Source organism: Fistularia commersonii, chromosome 26 (genome assembly GCF_037954325.1).
Source record: "Fistularia commersonii isolate RoL2024-O1a breed Wild chromosome 26, RoL_Fcom_v1.0, whole genome shotgun sequence".
Lineage (NCBI taxonomy): Eukaryota > Metazoa > Chordata > Actinopteri > Syngnathiformes > Fistulariidae > Fistularia > Fistularia commersonii.
The window spans coordinates 10978724-10998613 of record NC_141309.1 but is presented as its reverse complement, the minus strand read 5'-3'; the positions used below and the strand labels follow the sequence as shown (position 1 = coordinate 10998613).

At 38.6% G+C, this 19890-nt stretch overlaps 1 protein-coding gene across 1 annotated transcript; it reads left to right on the top strand.

Moving 5' to 3' along the window:
• Nucleotides 1-2120: 2120 nt before the first annotated feature.
• Nucleotides 2121-19122, top strand: inpp5l (inositol polyphosphate-5-phosphatase L). The gene is made up of 16 exons (XM_086174081.1): nucleotides 2121-2463; nucleotides 6422-6463; nucleotides 6802-6902; nucleotides 7303-7390; nucleotides 11926-11989; nucleotides 12525-12628; nucleotides 12852-12904; nucleotides 14058-14177; nucleotides 14529-14613; nucleotides 14707-14799; nucleotides 15350-15424; nucleotides 15713-15786; nucleotides 15883-15994; nucleotides 16114-16182; nucleotides 16279-16337; nucleotides 17614-19122. The coding sequence occupies exons 1-15, from the start codon at nucleotides 2404-2406 to the stop codon at nucleotides 16318-16320; spliced, it is 1182 nt and encodes a 393-aa protein (XP_086030207.1). The 5' UTR covers nucleotides 2121-2403; the 3' UTR covers nucleotides 16321-16337; nucleotides 17614-19122.
• The last annotated feature ends 768 nt before the right edge of the window (nucleotides 19123-19890 follow it).

Genomic DNA, 19890 nt, shown 5'->3' with positions numbered 1-19890 from the left:
GTCAACAGTCCAAAACAACGGAGAGTGTGGAAAAGAGGTGAAGAGATGGGTTCATGCAGGTTGGAATGGGTGACCAGGATGGATAGGATGGAATGAGTCTATCACAGGAACAGCACGTTAGATGTTTGTGAGAGAAAGTCAGAGAAGCCAGACTGAGATGGTTCGGTCATGTGCAGAGGAGGGATGCTAGAATTGGAGCTGCCAGGCAGGAGGTCTCAAGGAAGACCAAAGAGAAGATTTATGGACGTAGTAAGAGAAGATATGAAGGTAGTTAGTGTGAGAGAGGAACATACAGAGAATAGGGTTAGATGGAGAAGGTTGATTTGCTGTGGCGACCCCTGAGGGGAAAACCTGAAAGGAAAAGAAAAAGTCAATATTGCAGATTTCAGTTTATTTTTAATTGGAAGACAACAATTTAAGAATACATGTGGAAATTGTGGAAAACCAATAGTTGTGGACCTCCCAATGAAGAACATGCATCATCATTTAGTCCTTCAGTTTATTCTGTCATTAAATATCGCTCACGCATTAGCTGTATCTTGGCTTTCTCTTACCCTTGGCAAGAGAGCTGGACTTCATTTCCTCCCTGATTGTAAAACAAGACCAGTTGGTAGAGCCTAACATTTTTGCTATATATTTGTGCTGCACTTTTACTCAAGCTCTTGAAGATTTCGGTAAATTCCCCTTAATGCTTATAACACAGCAGTCTTGATTCAGTGCCAAGTCATTTTCCCATGGCTGCAATACTCTGCTTTCTCTACCTCTCACCCCTTAACTGTGTTTTTTTCAGGTGGTGTTCATTTGCATGCGTGTTGCAACAGTTCCAGATGGATCTGTTGACCAATAAAGTACACATTGCTTGGGGGAGGAGTTGGAGGAAGCTGGGTCAAGAAGTATAAAAGCTTGGTTGTATAAACTGCCATGGTTGAACAGCTCTTTCTCAGCACCATGGAGAGCCCAGCAAGATTTGCCTAATGAATGCTTGATGGCGTGGATCCATAGTATTCCGCAAGTTAAACTCGTGGAATTTCCTTTTTGGGATATAATATTGTAATATTGTATACCGGTATATAATATTTATAATATTGTGGTTAGTCGGTAGTTGTGGAGATTTATTCTTGCAAGACCCTGGCTTTTGTAAAGAACATGACATGCATATGGCCTGCACTAATATCCAAGCCTCCCTCTCTGTTTGAATTCACTTTACAGTAAATAATAATAATTATCCTTTATTAATCCCTGTGGATAAATTTGCTCTCTGCAATAAACCCATCATGGATAAACCATGAGCAGTAGGCTGCCATCCACCTGCTCTCTCTCAGCAACCCTTTGACACACTAGGAGGAGCCGGGAATCGAACCAGGGACGTTCGGTTCCCATAACTTAAAAAGGATGTTTCAGTGATCTCACCAAGTTAAGACTGATAGCAGGAGTCAATAGTATAGCTTGTAAAGCACAAATAAGAATTCAAAGTGAGATGAAAAAGATGATGGTATAATGACAAATGCAAACAAACTCTTAGAATGTTATTAGAGCCTATGAGTATTTAAAGTTGTCTTCCTTTTGCTATTTGAAACGTTGGGGCAGATTAATAATGAATATGGTATTCGTTGAGTCTAGGACGGCCAGGAATAAAAGTAGACGTCGTTATCTGCTGTCAAAAAAGTACCTACACAAGAAGAAAAGTATTGCTTCCTGCAAGACTGTCGGCAGTGAGCTTGTGGCGAGCTCTGTGGTGAGTTCAATGTCGTTATGGATTTTTAACATCACCAGGAAGTGAAGGTTTATATCACACCTCAAAAGTGAGTACAACCAATGATACGGGGCTTTTTTTGAAGGCATGGTAAATATACTATCGTGATGTTCTTTTTTTAAACGTAAAATCCACCATGAGTTGAGTTCACTTTTAAGTCACAACTCCACTGTGCTCGGTGATGCTAAAGTTGACACGGGGAGTCCTGACATTCGTGCTGCGTTCAAGGTAGGGGGGCGGAGCTCGGACTTCACAAACACAGCCCGCCGGTTACCTCTGTCTGGTCCCGACGCTTGGCGAGGCGGCAGCAGATGCCTCGTCTAGGCTGTTTAAGTCCGCTAAAGCTGCTAGTCCAATTACCCGGGTAGAGGCGGAAATCCACACATGCAGGCTAGTCAACTAACTTAACGGGTCCTCGGCACGACAATGGGTGTGCGCGCCGACGTGCTGAGACGACAGCCCGCCATCGGCGAACAAGTTGGACCGCAAGACACTCACCGCCGTTCCGTGCGTTCCGAGCACTAACCGTTTTCAACGAGGGCTCGCGAAGTAAGCCTCTCTTAAGCCGGCGAAGACGTCGCCCGAAGGCCGCTTGGACGGAGCCGAGCTTTGACGGACGGACGGACGGACGGCCGGGTGGGAGCCAAACCATGGAGAAATACACCGATATCTTACTGGTCACCGCCAACGTCGGGTCCCTCTTCGACAATGTAAGTAAGGAAGTAAGGAAGAGAGCTCCCACACGACGGCGTGAAGCACCTGTTGGACGTGGAACGTCGCGGGCGGGAGCGTATGTTTTGCCTCCCGCCGAATACGTGAACCGGGCGCCTACCTGGCGCGGGGCGGCCCGGTGGAGCGGGAAGCCGCGGCGTGTTCGCACACCGGAGCATCCGGCCGACGTCCTCGAGTAAATGTCAACAACATTGGCTTAGATAACTTTTGTTGCCATCGGTTTGCGACGTGGTAAGATTGACAAGTGACCTGCCGAGGTCGGGCTGGCTTACGTCACTTAGCAGTCGATCAACAAGTGCACTAATATTGGTTCTTAATCCTGGGGAATCTGTCACAGTAGACCCATCGAAGCACAGTGCACAGTCTGACTGGTGCATTCTTAAAAGTGCATTTTACCTTGTGAACGGAGAAGATGTTTTAAATGGCTAATAATGTGTAATCTTAGAGGTAATCTTAGAAATACAGAGGAGGGTGGATCTGGTCTGATTTGTGACATCACAAATCTGTTGAAGCCAGACGTCGTCCAATAGTTCAGCAGACAAACATTTGTGTGCTGTGATGTGGAAATAGACACAAATGTACATCTGACACAAGAGGAGGCATGGTTTGTGTGTCTGTGTCAACACAATTGGGAGGAAATATAGTGTTAATACTTGATCTTTGGGATTGTTTTTAGTATGATTGTGAATAGTGTTTACTTTTTGGAGTTATTACATAATTACTGTCTGGCACATTTTGTTTAGTCGTGTTGCTGCAATTGCATGTCTTTGCTATTTTAGTGTCAAATAACTTTTCTGCCATGGAAAAAATAAGGTAAAGCGGGTGGTATTTTGTGGTGAAACGGTCAGCCTCACTCTCTTAGCTATTTGCTCGCTCGGTGACATGTTGTTACATTTAATTGGAAGAATAAGCGATTGATCATTTGTGATTGTATTAACTTGCATTGTCAGAGTAAAATAAGGTTCCAAAAACATCAGTGTGGTGGTAACTTTGGTGATTTACTGATAAGTTAATCAATGAGGAAAAACATTGTCACAAAGATTAAGTCATGATGATTCTTGATTCTTTTATTGGTTTGTATCATTTAGAAATATTGATATTTTTTGCCCCCATGCTGATCATTTATGGTACCTTGAAAATTCCAATGTTTAGCTGTAGTAAGTTTTGGCATTGGTCTGAGAACTTTGTCCCCGACATGTATATGTTCTTCATTTTCTCATGAACTAGCTCCTCAGAGAAAGAGTTTCCATTTGTGAGTAGATAGTTAAGCAGACCTCATGTCACCAGCTTTTAGAATTACAAGATGATTTGGTCCCGGTATTTACAGTTTAACGGTAATGTCTGCAAACTATGATACCTCAGATATAGTAGATATGTCACCTTATGTTATAGATCCACAATTGAAAAGTGTACATGAGATCCAAGGGTTTTTGAAAACACTGTTTTTCTACTCTTGAATGTTGAGCTACCATGTTGTAATGTTGTAATAACTAATGAGTATTTTTGGAACAAAAAAGCAACCAGATGTTTTTTGGCAAGTATGAGAACTGTAGGCAATTCCGTCGATTTGAGCATTCTTTAATTGTATTTCTTTATAAAAGTAAGGTCTACAAATAATTACGTCAGACTGTCTTTGTATTGGGCCCTAAAAACATCCTGATATTTTATACTGTAAGCTTTAACACCACCAATCCTAACCAAGTATTACTGTTTGATGATGTTTGTGACAAAAATGTTGTGCAACTCTTTTTGGCAACATTTAATACATAACACAGGCCATCTGAATTAAAATATTAAGTCTATGCTGAGCTCAGTTTTCAGACTTTGCATGGGGGAAGAGCTTTTAAACCCATGGAAATTTGGCTCAGGACCATGTTTCCGGTGACCAGATCTGCTCCCAGTGAACACACGTTAGATCCCATTGTGGAAAATATGTAAACAGATTATTATCTCCGCTGGGGCATTTGAATTTTTCTACTTGAGGTTGGTTGTGGCTCAGTTGTTAGAGCAGGCAGCCCTCCAATCAGAAGGTAGGGGGTTCAGTCCTTGGCTCCTCCTCCGTGCTTGCTGAAGTGTCTTTGAGCAAGACACTGAATCCGTCTTGCATGGCCGCTTTGCCATGTGTGAGTGTGCAAATGGGGGAACATGAAACTCAGTGTAAAGTGCTTCGAAACCTCAAGGTGATGAAAGCGTTATTTGAGTGCAGACCATTGACTTACTCTGGTTCCATGTTCCCACAGGCAAACACTCTTAAACATTCACATAGCCGCCAGGACAAAAAACAAGACCTTAAGCACATCATAAAATAAACCATATTTCTCCGCTGTACTGAGTTACAGAGGAGTTCAGCCAGTGGCGTGTTGGATTTATAATTCATTCTCAAAGTATTTATTCTACAGAAAAAACGCAATCACTGTCAGGGGTTAAAAGGCAGAAAAAATTGAAAATTTTGTACAGTACATTGAAACTTTTTTTTTCTATTTTCTGCTTCCATTTTTTTTACAGAATAGGGAAGAAAATCTAAAAACTGGTTTCTAAACATTCAAGTGTAAAGATTGTTTTAAACAAGCCCATTTTATTAAAATTACAACATAGCATACTATGATTTTCAAATGGGTTGCAATTTTTAGTTAAAAGTAAATATGTATCAAAGACATTTGGAGTCAGTTATGTCAGAAGAAATATTGAGAAATATCTTTCCATTTTTACATATACCATACAAACCACACTACAATTACTGTCATATATTTTTACTGAAAATCGTAATAATGATTTAAAAATGACTTCCCTCAAAAATGTCAAACAAATTGCGGCTGCAGTTTCTTTCAAAATAACTTCCAATGTAATACTTTAATTATCTATTATTGTTATATTTAATTGTTTACAGGCCTTATGATAAGACATGATAAGACATATTCAGAAACTGTAGGTGGTGGACAGAATGCTGCTGTTCAGTTAATATCCTACTTTCCAGAGTCACAGTGACGAGGATGCAGTAATTTCGTCACACTGCCATACAAATACACAATGCCTATCATCACCCATTCAGGTAACAAGAAGGTTTTATATAGAGGGACTTTAGATGTGAAAAGTTAAGGATTGACTGATTCACTACTTATCGCTTTTTAAAAGCGAGAGAAGCCAGTTTTAGAATCCAGAAAGAGTAAGAACTAAGAAATAAGATGCTTAAGAGGAAACCAGCATGTAGCCATAGGGTTAGGAAGGGATGACCGATAAACTGAACAAACTTTATTAATGCGTGTCAAACTTTCAAAATGCAACACTCAACTTTGTGTCCGTCAAAGCTGACAAAATACCTGTCCTGTGCGGATGTAATACCTATAGTGTAAATTGAAGTCAGACAGGAGCTTCTTGCACGTAGAGTACTGCTGACTGCTGTCTGAATTCATGTCTTACAGCATGTCTTACAGTTTACTGTCAAGTGACAGTGCAATAGCAAGCTCAACTCCACCGACTGCATTGTTACTGATGTGCTGCTTAGAAGTGGGAAACAAAGTGTTTCTCACTACATGACACCCAAGCCAGTCAGTGCTCTGATACACATATGAGACACTCATGTCTTTTTATTGTATTAACAGAGAAAATTGTTATGTTATGGATATTCCAATGAGCAGGTTAAAAGACGGCTCAGGAGATATCACCTCTTTACTGAGGAGTTTTATTTAACAGGATTAATCTGACAAGGGTTTGTAAGATTTGGAAAAAATGCACGTCCAATTTTTACAGTTAGTCAGTTTCTATGTATATCTTTTAATTAGTGGTGAGAGGAAGGAATTGAATCTTATTAGTTATTCATTTCGTGAGAAAGTTTTAATGGTGACTGGCCTCAAATCTTTATTTTGTGGTATTTTGTTTGCTAATTTTCACCACCTCTACCACAAAGATGTGCAGACTTGCTGTTCTATTTTTTCTCAGATGGGTGAAATTCAAAGTGAATGGCTAAAAGAATTATTCAAGGTAAGTTGGAACGCCTACATGCAATCACACTATGTAATTCTAAAATAAAGCGTAATTTCATTGCTTTTGGTCTTCTTTCACATAGACCCCTGGTATCATTACATGTGATATTATTATAATATGGGACAACTAAAGATATACCAATGGTTCCTGTACTTGGATAAACATTGTGACCACAGTATTGCCACAATAGGCCCAGCATTTTATTTGTTATATTAACACGTGACCCCAAATGGGTAGTGTTAGCCCCATCCTCTAACGTATGGTACTGACCTCCTCATTGCGTATTATTCTGTAATGAAATGCCTGCCAACTGACACCTCTTTATTGTGTAACAGACTATCCACAGCTACCGGCCACAGTTCATCGCACTTCATTTTCAGGAGGTGGGAGGGAAAGAGTACATGGTCAACATGGGCCATGCAGAAAAATTCTTCTGGTATGAACGATAAGCCCGACATAGCCCATTCCTTTCTTTAATCATGTTTTCATTTATTACACACTTTAAATGTTTTTTACACATACAGTTCTAACTCGTAGGATCACTGGAAAAACATCAAATGTGGTGCACAGCTTCCTGAAAAAGGGGCAGTTTCCTGTAAGAAAATGGAAAAGGGAATTCAAACCTGACTAACTAGCAGCCATAATCCTAAAATAGTTTTGGGAGTTCTGACAAATGTGATTATAAATGACACTATTAATTAGCAGATTTATTTCCTTAATTGGTTTGTTTGTTTGGTAAAATTTTCCAGCACAACAATCAAGGAAACAAGCAGCTTTCTGCTGGTGTCAAACTATATATATATATTCATATATTTTAAAATTCTGTATCATTTCAGGCGTATTGAGTCCAGTGAAGAAATGAAAGACTTTGACCGGTTCTGCATCTATGTGGACAACCAGTTTAAAGCAGAGGAGAGCTTCACCGTGAGAAACAATCACACACACACACACACACACACACACACACACACACACACACACACACACCCACACACACACCACTTCAGAGTAGTTGAAAAACCTGCCCACTAGATGGCAGCAATCCCCCATACTATCTGGATGAAATTGTCGGTGGCTCTGCAGTCCTTTGCTGTTGATTCCAATCAGGAACTGGATGGTGCTTTGCATCTAAGGCGAAATTACTAAACCCTAGTAAAATGTGAGGAGTGGGTTCCTTTAAAAAGTTTTAACCTTTTATAGGCCAAAAAGTAGGTATTGGAATTATAATGACATTGAAAAGTAGTTGTAATAATTGTAATTGCTTTTTTTTACATCACTTTGATTGTTTCCTAATCTCTTTTTAGTTGATTAATTCACAGTTGTAAAAGTTTCTTTATTACTTTACCACGAAGTCCAGCCATCTCAGGAGTTCTTATTTTGAAACCTACAAAATAATTAAGTTTAATAAAGTATTTTGTTATAATAATATACAGTAACAAATAAAATAAATAAAATGCCAGAGATGAGTTGTGCTTATTCAAAACAACGTTATCAGATTTTAGTAGGAAATCTGAAAAAAACAAAACAACAAAAAAAATCATTTTGCCCTTTATCATGAAACCTCTAATCAAGGAATCACTAAATGCTTGCCTTGATGAGGTGTAGTGATCACACAATCATACAATCATAGGTATGTAGTTCTTAGATGAGGATCAAAGATAAAGGTTGTTTGTCTTACATTTTGTGGGTTGTTGCTCATTTAAGAGGTACAATTGTATTGTTCCATGCCTGATAACGGTATCAGGTTTGCTCACACTTACTTCATATCCCTAATTTCCACTGGGGCTGTAACTACACTTTTCTCAATTTATCAACATTCAGATATATAAATATATAGATCCCAAAGCCTCAGTACTGTATCAAGTTAAATAAATTGTGAACCTCACTCTGCAAGCAGATCCACTAACATGACTTTTACTGAAGCTCATCAGCATAGACAAACATTCATGCAGTATATGTAACACCGTGCTGGATGACTAACAATAGACAGCAATGTTTCGGTGATAATGATTAAAAAAAAGACAGGACACTTTTCAGGTCTTTGCTGATCATACCTCCAAGTAGCAAGTTTACCTGGTTTCTCTTCTTTTTTTCCGTCTTGATATTAGTGAGCAGAAGAGTTACTTCCAGGGGATATCCATGTTCAGCACAAAGGACAGATTGTCTGTCTTTCAAACTTTTTTGAGTCACTTCCTGTGTCACTACTCATGTTGGCTTTTCTGACAAACTATACCAAACTGAAATCATACTCCTTGTGGACATTATGGGTTTCTCACGATGTGTAGGTGTCCACAAGAACAATGAATCACACACAGGACTGCTAACTTAAGAGAGTATTTTGTGCACAACTATCTCATTTAGAATACTTTTCCCCCTGGAATTCAGTTGACAAAAGGCAAAAAAACAAAACTCATAACCTAGAAGAAATGGATTCCAAATTGTAAGGAAAGAACAAATGAAAACTGAGGTCTTAGTTTATTTTCATTTTATCTGAATACAGTGCGAGCCTGCTGAAATGTGCGTTGATTGTATGGTTCCACCCCAACTCAAGCTAATCAATTAAACTAGACATTTTGAGTTGAGTGGCCTTTTGCTTGTGAACACACTCCAAGCAGCAGAAATCCTCTCACCCCATCACAAAAGCCATATAAACAACTTTTCAGTCACTTTCTTTTTGTCGACAGGATAGCTTAAATTAGGCATCTGTCAACATTACTTTTGTGACATCCTTGGATTAGGAGAGGTTATCATCCCAGCTCAGGAAAGCGGATGTGTACTTTTGAAACTATTAACCCCACTCCTCCCAGGTGGTACCCTTAGCCCATCATCTGACATTAGGGGTCAGTGGCTGCATTTGTAGACTGAGGCGCATTAAGTAAAAAGAAAAAGTCAATGACCAGGTGTGAGGGGGACAGGGCAAAGTCAATACATTTAACTCTAGATTAAAACTATTGATCCAAGCCCATTTGTGCACGATAAATAAACAGTGAGTGGGGACAGAGGACAGCTGGGACTAAGTTTCTCCTGTGCTGGAGTCTTAGCACCCTCCAGTCTTTTACCCTGAGAGAGATGTAGATCCACGACCCCACCCTCCTTTCCACACCATGCCTCATTCTCATTTCGTCTGTGCCACCTGCATTGATTTTCAATTTGTTTTCCCTTGGCTCAAGATCATCAGTTATACAGCCAAGAGTGAGTTTAGGGGGCCCTCCTATCACAGGGGCTGCAAAAGTAGAGGGGGCAGACTTGCACGCATTTTCAGTACAAATGGTGTTTTGATAAAAAATCACTTGTAAGTCAATATTTTTTTATTAAACTGTGCACAAACCTGATGGATGAAGATAGGTGTTTGGCAGAGTATGTGAAGTAGTGTGTGTGTGTGTGTGTGTGTGTGTGTGTGTGTGTGCGTGCGTGTGTGCGTGCGTGTGTGCGTGCGTGCGTGCGTGCGTGCGTGCGTGCGTGCGTGCGTGCGTGCGTGCGTGTGTGTGTGTTGCGCGTGCGCACCTGTGCACATTTACTTCTGTGGATGTGTGTGTACACATCTTTGTATGTGTGTCAATTACTCTTGAATCAAATTTCTTTTAAGATGATCATCACTGATAATTAAGTTTTACTCAAATTATTAATTCCTAATATAACCTTCATCAGAGTTTAATAAACAGTTTTTAGTTAACTTGTGTTCGTCAACAACCACTTCAAACTTGTTCAAATGTTTTCCTTGTCATTCTCTAACCTTAGTCTGGACAAGTTGAACACTAATTGTGGCTCAGTGGAGCAAACAGCAGAGACAGTTCCATTTTATCAAAGAGGATGACTTTGGCACCAAAGATAAATGATCTCTTCAGGGAGAGATCTTTCATGTTCTGGCTGGGTTGGCGGTAGTTGGGGGAAGGGGGTGGGGATTTTCTGCACAGCAGTTCGTCACGCCCCAAGCCCTCTAAGCACTGGCTGATTTTTCTCCAGCCCCCAGTAAAAGCAGCAGTACTGGCAGACAGCGGGTCCACTGCTTAATACCTTTAAAATTGTTTTAATTTTCTGTCTTTATTGATTTCGTGGGGCATGATTAATCAGATCAGTGGAGCAGGCAGTTAGTACATTAAAAATTGTCAGCCTATGTCAGGGATGATCGGGTACTGAAGTGTGTGTATGAGGGGTTGTAGGTGGATTTGCTCTGCACGCCTGTCTGCACTTCATACACCTCTATTTTTCTAAGTTTTGTATGTCTTTGCCACGGTAACAGTGTACAGTCTTACTGTATCATTCATTCCAGCAGGGGTGTCAAACTCATTTTGGTCCAGGGACCACATATGACCTAACTTGATGTCAAGGGGACCGAATCAGTAAATTCATAGCGTAATTACCCAGAAGTAACACTTGGGTCCAAATTTTTCCTTTGTTTTCGTATAAGGGAGAACAGGTAAATTTGAAAAATCTTTCATGTAATGAACTGTTCTTTTAAAAAATACAGGATGAACAACCTGAGATTCATTAAGAACACTATGCCTCAGTTCTCCATGCATTTTGCTGTATTTTTGTTGTATTTTTTGCCATGTTGCCATGTTTGCCATAGTGTCATAGTGGCTCCAAAACTTGCTCCATCCACACCAAGTATAAAGGTTTCTTATTAACCTCAACAAATAAATAATAAGTGGTCCATTTTTCTTGAAAAACCCTACACTCTGTGTCAGCTTTTCTCTTTTTTGACGACATCTTGCTGATGAGGGTGTTAGGGCCAACGGTAAAGCAGGTACATTTCTAATAGTAAGTAAAAATGCTGCTTACAGACGCGAAAGCCACATTGCTGCCATCTGCTGTAAGTTCTGAGTCACATAGTGTTGTCCCATGTTGCTAAAAAATGACGAAAACAGAGCACTACAAGCAGACAATATAGGAACTGCATTTTGTTTTTAAACAGTAGTTCATGATTTTTATGTATTTTTACAAAATTGTAGATTTATATCGTGGACCAGACGGGATGCTCTGGCGGGCCGGTACTGGCCCGCGGGCTGTACGTTTGACACCCCTGCATCACATGATCCTGGTGGGGAGATGGACCATACGATCCATCATCTGTTTGTTTCAACATGTTCAACATGTGATAATGCTTTTTTGTGATACTTGTTGCTTAGAAACCTGCCACATACATTAATTTGCAAATATGACAAAACATCACACACTTAATTTATATGCAGAATCTATAACTTACCATTTCAGGCATGCTTATTTTTGTAATATAGTCTTTTCTTTTGCTGGACCTTTTTAACTGTAGCTTTGTGGGATTTCATTAAAATTGTTTCTCCATCATTAGAAAATATTGATTCAGTATGACTCTTTCATCATTTTACATTTTAAGCTGTTTCATTGTTTGAAAGTAGCTAAATTAACTCTTTCTTGCTATTATTTCTGACAGCAGGTAATGCAATATGTAATAATGTCCTGTTTTTTATCTTTCTTCACAGGCCTTGGGGAGCATGTACTTTATCCATAAGACTCTCAAAAATATCTGCCAATATGATTTCAATGGTAAAACATCTTTAATATTTGTTTTTTAAACATTTTCATCAATTCTTCAATATTTTACATTAACCAAACCCAAATTTGATTTGCTCCAATCTAAAATGTTCTTTAAGATTTCAAACTTTGTTGTCATTTTTTTCAAACTGGGTATCTGATATTGGATTTGCCAGGATATTACTCAGTTAATGCTGACAGAGTATGACCTCCCCTCGTGGCGACATATTTGCAAGGAGCCTGAATTTAAAGTTGAGCTGTTATTTACCAACTGCATAGTCCAGTCACGTTAAGGGTGAAAAAACGTCTAAGAAATGCTTATGGAAGAGCTATAAAGATCCTGGAGCTGCCACTTGCTGTGCAGCCCACTCCAATTGTTGGTCACCAAATGCAGTCTAATGGCTTGTTTATAGATCCTCTCATCGTGTATACCACTGTGATGAGATTAACACTAGTTTATTGATTGCAGTTTGCATGTTTTCCACTCTTACACATCCCATCTCTCTCTCTCTCTCTCTGCATCCCTCTCCCTCTTTTCCTGTAACAGTTAAGGATTTCAAAGCAGTGTCGGGTCATAGCAAACATTTGGGCTCTCTGGATGGTGTCACCACGGTTGAAAAAGAAAAATTCCCAAAGAATTTCTGGCCTGATGTGAGTATATATGTGTGAGTGTGCATGTATGTTTGTGATCAGTGATGGGGTGTTATACATGTGATCACAAGGGAGATGTTGGGACAAATGAGTCTACTGGGGTCTGCCTACGTTGACAGGTAGATGAGACAAATTATGTGAAAAAATCAATAATTATTAGTTTTGTCATTCAAAGACATGTTTCACTGCTGTTTAGTGACATGAGACTCATTTGTCTTTCTAGTTCAAGTGGTCCAGGAAGGGCTTCATGAGGACACGCTGGATCATCCACAATCAGTATGTTCAGCTCACTTACCTTAATTTGATAAGGCCCAGTCTCCTTTGATTTATTTCTGACATCTCTAAAGTTAGTTCATCTTGGTTTATAGCCAAACTGAACAGCTCAACCATCAAATATTAGTTTGCCAGCTCACAAATACAAAGAAACTGGTTTTGTCACATGACCAGTCAAAGTTGTCTTTAAGCAGTTGTATTATATAACATTTATCATCAAGAAATTGTTAATTTACAATATCCAGCCTTCATATTTTTAAATAAGAAATGATATACTTAATACTTTTTAGTTCAACCATTTTGATGACAATGTTTTCAATGTCCAATAACACAACCAGACATAAATGCATATTAAAGTTTGAGTTTACATTAATAAGTTTATAAAATAAACCCACATTTCACAGTTAATCATTTTGCAATTCCAAGCGAAAGTTCAATACCAACTTTTATCTCAGGTTCTATTAAATTCTGACACGTTCAAAAACGATGACTCATCTCTGCGGCAGTGGCTCATGCACTCAAATTGTTTTTTAGTTTCTTTGCAACATCACTGCATGCATCCTTGCATACCTAAATGTATCAGTCTGTTGTCAGTGAACCAAATTGTTAATGATGTAAAATGATGTGAATTTTACTGGACATGAACAAAGCCAAATCACTATGATTACATTTTTCCGACAAAATCATTAAGAATTGAGATGTTTGAAGTAAGCCATATTTATATTTAGTGTAATTTTATTACTATTTATTATATATATTATTGCTGAAAATAAAGCTGATAATTATGTAAACTGGCATGCTGCACTGCATCATGCCACTTAAGCTGTGTCTCACCTGTAGTTGCTATTTACCGTAGTGTTTTGTTACTTGGGGATAATAACAAAAGGAGCCCTGAATCCATGTAACCGGATCATGCGTTAAGTCAACACAGCTCCCTTGATTAATGCACATTAATTGTTTCATGGTGACAGCCAAAGAAAAAGAGGCAAGTCTAAGCTCGAAAGATAAATGTGTTTGTTTGCAAATTCAGCATTAATGTTAGTGTAACACTGTGACAGATAAGAAAGCTCTTCGTGAGTGTTATCATACTGTTTCCTGTTTATTTTCCTCCACCTGCTACATATCACCATGTTTTGTGTGTATTTTTTCCTACTAGAGGACTGGATCTGGTCAATGTCCACCTGTTCCATGATGCCTCCAACCTCATTGCCTGCAACTCCAGTCCTTCAATTTATTCAGCTAACCGTAAAAATGCTCTCAGATACGTCATCAACAGGTCCGATTTGAATCTGCCCCCAGACAAGAAACAATGAGCTCATAAACCAGGGTTGCAAATGCAGAACCCTTGACAGGCAAAAACGTAAATTAAGCTAACTGATTTTTACAAAAGAAGTGTTCTTTGGGAATTTTCCCATCATCATGCCGCTGTGATCATTCCGAATGTTTTTGTTTTTTATTATAAAGGTGTATAAGGTTTGATATCAGCCGATTTAGGGCCAGATGTAAATTTACCTGTAGCAAATGACAAGACTATTATAATGCTTTTGTGTCAAAATCAATCTGAAGATTAACTGAGAGAATCCCTAAATATGTCTAACTTCTAACAATATGTTCTATTTCATGACAGGATATTAGACAACCATCACACTCCACTACCATTCTTGTTATTTGGAGATTTTAACTTCCGTTTGGACACACTCAGCGTGGTCCAGGTAGGCTGTTTTGTTGTCTGCTATGGTTCAGCTGTGTTTCCCCTCACCACCATTCAACATAGACCTTTTCTCTGTTTTTATTTGTGTGAGCAGCATCTGTCTACCTCAGCAGATGTGCAAACGGTTAGGAAGGACAGTAGTGACGAAGTGGAGAAAATAATCTGCGAGGAAAAAGATGACCGGCAGGTGATAAGAGATATTAGTTCACACTTCTTTTCCCTTCAGCTGCTCCCTTCAGCGTTGCTACAGCAAATCCCCTGCCCCCATCTAACCCTATCGTCTGCATCCTCTCCTCTCACACCAGCTAACTTCAAATCCTTTCTTTCCATCCATTAATCTCCACTTCAGTCTTCTTCTAGGCATCCTTCCTGGCAGTTTTAACCTAAACATCCTTCTACCAATATATTAGATATCCCTCCTCTGTACATGCCCAAACCTTCTCAGTCTGGCCTCTTTGACTTTTTTCCAAAACATCATTCCTGATCCTATCCATCTTCCTACCTCCAGCTCTGCTTCCCTGTCCTTTTCTCAGTGCCAATCTCCCTTAACCCTACAACATACTGTAGCTGGTCTCACCACCTGTCTTCTAAATGTTACCTTTCATTCTGTTTCGATAACCTTTTATCACACAACATACCTCATCCTTTTCTTCTCCTGTTGCAACCTGCTTGCACAGTAGCTGTATACTCATTATATGGCCTAGTTTTATTTTACTAATGTGTCACCCAAATGGCAGGTGCTTTTGCGGATTGAGGAAAAACTCTTTGCCTACCTTCACCAGGCAGTTTTCAGGGAGGACAACGGCAAAGCGGTACGCACATGAGCTATGTGAACTTTCACACAGAATCTCTTGACTATGATTTAAGGACAATAGGCTGCTTATCAGCAGATTTTAGATAAGGTCCTATCAGCAGAAATACAGCTGTATGACGAATACACGAAAGGACAAACATAACAGTAAAAATGTGAACCCAGAGGATATATGAAAGTGCATTGTTGTATTTTAACCCTTTTTGATATTGAACCCTCTCACATCAGTATTATATTTTAAATGTGCTGGGACTTCCTGTTGTGCTAACTATTGGTTTATGTCCCTCAGTTGTTGAAATATGATAAAGAAGTTACAGCCTTTCATGATGTCATTAAGGAGGAGGAAATCGAGTTTCCACCTAGGTGAGAGTTGGAACTATTTACAGACAAATAGCTGCAAGAAGTCCCCTAACACATTGTTTTCTGCTCCTTTTTTTCTTTTCTATATTTGTGTCACAGCTACCCCTACAGCGAAGAGAACACTAAACCAACCCAGTACATGAACACTCGCTGTCCTGCCTGGTGTGATCGGATTTTAATGTCACACACTCTCCAAGAATTCATCCGCAGTGTATGTTCAATCGAGGGTTTTTAATGTCAAATTGCACATTTTCTCATTATACTACTTAGCAAATAGATAATTTGCTTATCTACTTATCCATAAGACACAGAACATATTTTTTTTTCTAGAGGGATGATGGTGACAAAAGCATTATTTACAACACAGTGGGTCCTAATGTCTGTATGGGAGACCATAAGGTAACTTCAAATAATATTGATGATGTGGACATACTGTGTAGTAAATAAACCAGCAATCCAGAATAAATCAGCTCTTTTATTGTGTTTCTCTTATAGCCAGTGTTCTTGTACTTTACACTGAAGACAAATGACCATTGACTGAGTCCTTTTCAAAGGTAAGAGTAGGGGCTAGCAATATACATTGTGTGTGTGTGTGTGTGTGTGTGTTGAGATTCCAGAGAGGGGTTTCAGTGTATCAGAGCAACAATCTTGGTCAGGTCCCTTGAGGGCTGTTACCCAGGCTGACCCAGAGGAGTTTGGAAATGAACTGAGATGAAGTATCTAACGGACACAAGCTCTTCTTTGTGTCCGGAGTACTTGGACCACAAATTATCATCACCTTTCACTAATCTATGTCTCTTGAATCCTCTACTGTCACTGTAGATCAGCACTGCTGGCCTGCTATTCCATGTTGAGAAATAGCCAGAAAGAAATATATTGTGTTGGGCAGGACTTTGGGATTTTACGGACATTATTTTGTTTTGCAGCCATACATATTTATAATTTTCAGAACAAAGTGCTTGATGATGTCTCATGAACTTAGTGTTTGATAACATCTTTATAATTAAGGGACTGAAATGGCACTCAAGCTTTACGAGTTCAATATAATGCATGTAACGCCATACAAGAAAATGTGGACATTGACCTTTGTTCCAAAACATCACATAGCTTGTACTGTTAAAGATGAAAAAATTTGCGGTTAAAACTTCTCAGGCCAATAATGCAATTGTGGAGGAGGATGATCATTGAAATGAAGGAAATTCTATGACTATTTGAAAAAAGAAAAACTGTGGAACTTTACTCTGGATTAAAACCCTAATTCAAGTGCTAGTTTAGTGGCAGTGGTGAGGGCCATGTTTGACTGAAACAAGTTTCCTAGAATTTATTAATGACAATTTTGGAATTACGCATTTAAATCTTCAAGTTTGTAAACATTTATTGTAAAGGAGACATCTGACATGATACATAAATCAAAATTGAATGTTGAAGAGAAGCACATTTACATACATACTCACTTATGTATATCTTAATAAATTAATATATGGGAGTGGGCATGTATTTCTTTTATTAATGCTTTTGCTCCTTTAATAATCAATAATAAACATTTATTCTAAAGCACATTTTTATAAATTACAAAGTTTCACCTATGATTTGTAGATTTTTATCCTGTTTAAAATGAAAAAAATAGTTTACAAGAAACGTCTATGATGAAGCACAAACAATAAAATTGATAAAAAATCAAAACCTAGATTTATGAGATCATAAAGTGGAGTTTAAAACAAGGGGTCCCACTGATCTCATTCTGTGATTGGAGATCCAGATTGGTCTACTATGTTCGATCAAAGAGATTGCAGTTTTTCTCATTTCAGGCGCCCATGTGTGTCTTTGCAGATCTAAACTGCAGCCTCTGAAAATCCAGTGGTACATTCAGGAGGAAACACAGTTTGTCATCCTTGAACGGCCCGTCCGCTCGCCCTATGATGTCACTCTTAAAAAGCTGAAGAGACTGCAGCGTTGGTTTGCCATAAACCTTTATTTATTCATTTTACAAATCTTTCATGACTCCAGGGACGATTTTAGAACAAGACGTGACAGTAATGCGAAGACAGTGTGGAGATGGCCCCAAATGTGGATTTGTTATGAAATAAGGTTAGAATGATTGTACTTATGACATGGTTTTATAGCAATAGACTTTAGTTACATATATGTTTTTATTAATCTGTAAATATAGCCATACAGAGTCAAGTATGTGTTAACTATGGTTGAGTTTCAAGAATGTTACTCATGCTGGGTTACAAAGTCATGATATCTCTTTGAAAAAAGAGGGACTTATAGCATTTGTCAATTACTAATGCTTGACTGTGTGTATTTTTTTATTTTGCATTTTATGCTAGTTTAATTTTGTTCTTCTTTACAAGCTGTTTACGTCAGAGCACACAGGATGTCAGATGTTCTCTGCATGTAAGATTTCCTGCTGCCATGTTTTCTTTCATACATGTAACTGCTTCTTTGTGCTTCACTATTGATCACAATAATTGAATAAAATTTTAATATAAGGTTGTGATAAAGCATTATTACAGCCTACGGAAGCAACTAGCCAGTATATCACTTACTGCCGTGTAAGTTTAAGTTCTCAAGATAAATCAATTACATCGAAACAGTTTTTTTAATGTTATTCTTACTATCCTATCTGTGTACCAGCTGTACACCAATACCAAGTGCTTTATTCCACAATCTACTACTCAGCAGTTCACAGTAGGTTAATTTAACCTCTACTCCTAGAAGGTATTCAGTTTGTGCTGCATCTTGGTGTCAGCACCAGATTTATTTCTCAGTTTCCTGATTGGCATCGTTATTTCATTGCCAAAACATTTGCATGTTTACGTCGAGCTTTAGTAAAGTTATTTGGACATGTTAAAAGGTCACAAAATGCTGTATGTAGATGTGTACACAAAGCCCCCTCACAGAAGCCACTGATTACTTTGTGTTTCTTGAATCCTATGATATTTCATTTTGTCATGTCATAACCCTGTAGTGAAAATACTGTAACATGTTTGACGGATTAATGCTGTGTTACATTTTTTGGTTTGGCTTTAATTAGATGATTTAAATTGGTGATGTGGTACGATAATGCACCACGTACATTATATATATAGCATAATGCTTTCTCACACCTTGATTCTTGCGTATTCTTGGAACTAGGACATTCAGTTTTGTTTTGAGAATGAGAAGCTTGTTTTGAAGAAGAAATGTTTTGGCTTGTTACTGTGAAAAAAAAGTTATGGGAGTAGATTGTAAAGGCGGATATTACTTTTGGATTAACTTTGGTCAAACACTACAGCATTCTGTTATGATATTTGATGATATTGAACTCTCATTTTCGTGAATAAAATATTACTCTAATAAGTTGGTCTATTTTCCTCTGATTTCTATATATTTTGACACTGATACCATCATTTAGGGAGCACAGTGTGGACTTTACAACTGCTTGTAGTCACTGGTTTTGACTAACCCTGCAACTGTTTTCCAAAATGTAACTTGAGAAAGTTTCTATTTCAGTTTTCAACAAACACCCTCGCCATGTTATCTTTTAAAAAACATCCCCCTACTCACAAGAGAGCTGATGCCTAAACAAAGCTCATTCCTAGATAAATCATTTGACTATATCTGCTCCTCCGTTAAACATCCCACATGATTTTTCTAAATAATCTTTGCCAACAATTAACATAGTACTGCCTCTCTGGTTTAACCATTGTGTAGAGAAACAACTGAGAACCACACAGGAGTAAATCGTGTAGCATATTTTTATTCAGATAATTCAGCTTGTAAATATAAATTGCAGTCTTGAGTACTGAATTTGGGGGGTTAATAGGCACTAAAAAAGACAACTGAATATACATGTGCAAAATGGGTTTCTGTTTCAAATGATCCTTTACCATAGGAACCCAAACTGTGACACTTTGCTTATTTTGTGCCAAAAGAAAAAAATGCACCCAAAGCAGATGAGGTGTTAAAGCTGCCCTACGAGAGACGGAGTAGATGATAATTCAGCCTGTGCAGCTCAGACAAAAAGGCTTCAAAAGAAAACAAATCAAGACCCTGCCGGTAAAATGGTTGATTCTTCAATTGAATTTCTCTGTTTTTGTAGATCCAGTGGGTTAACCGCAG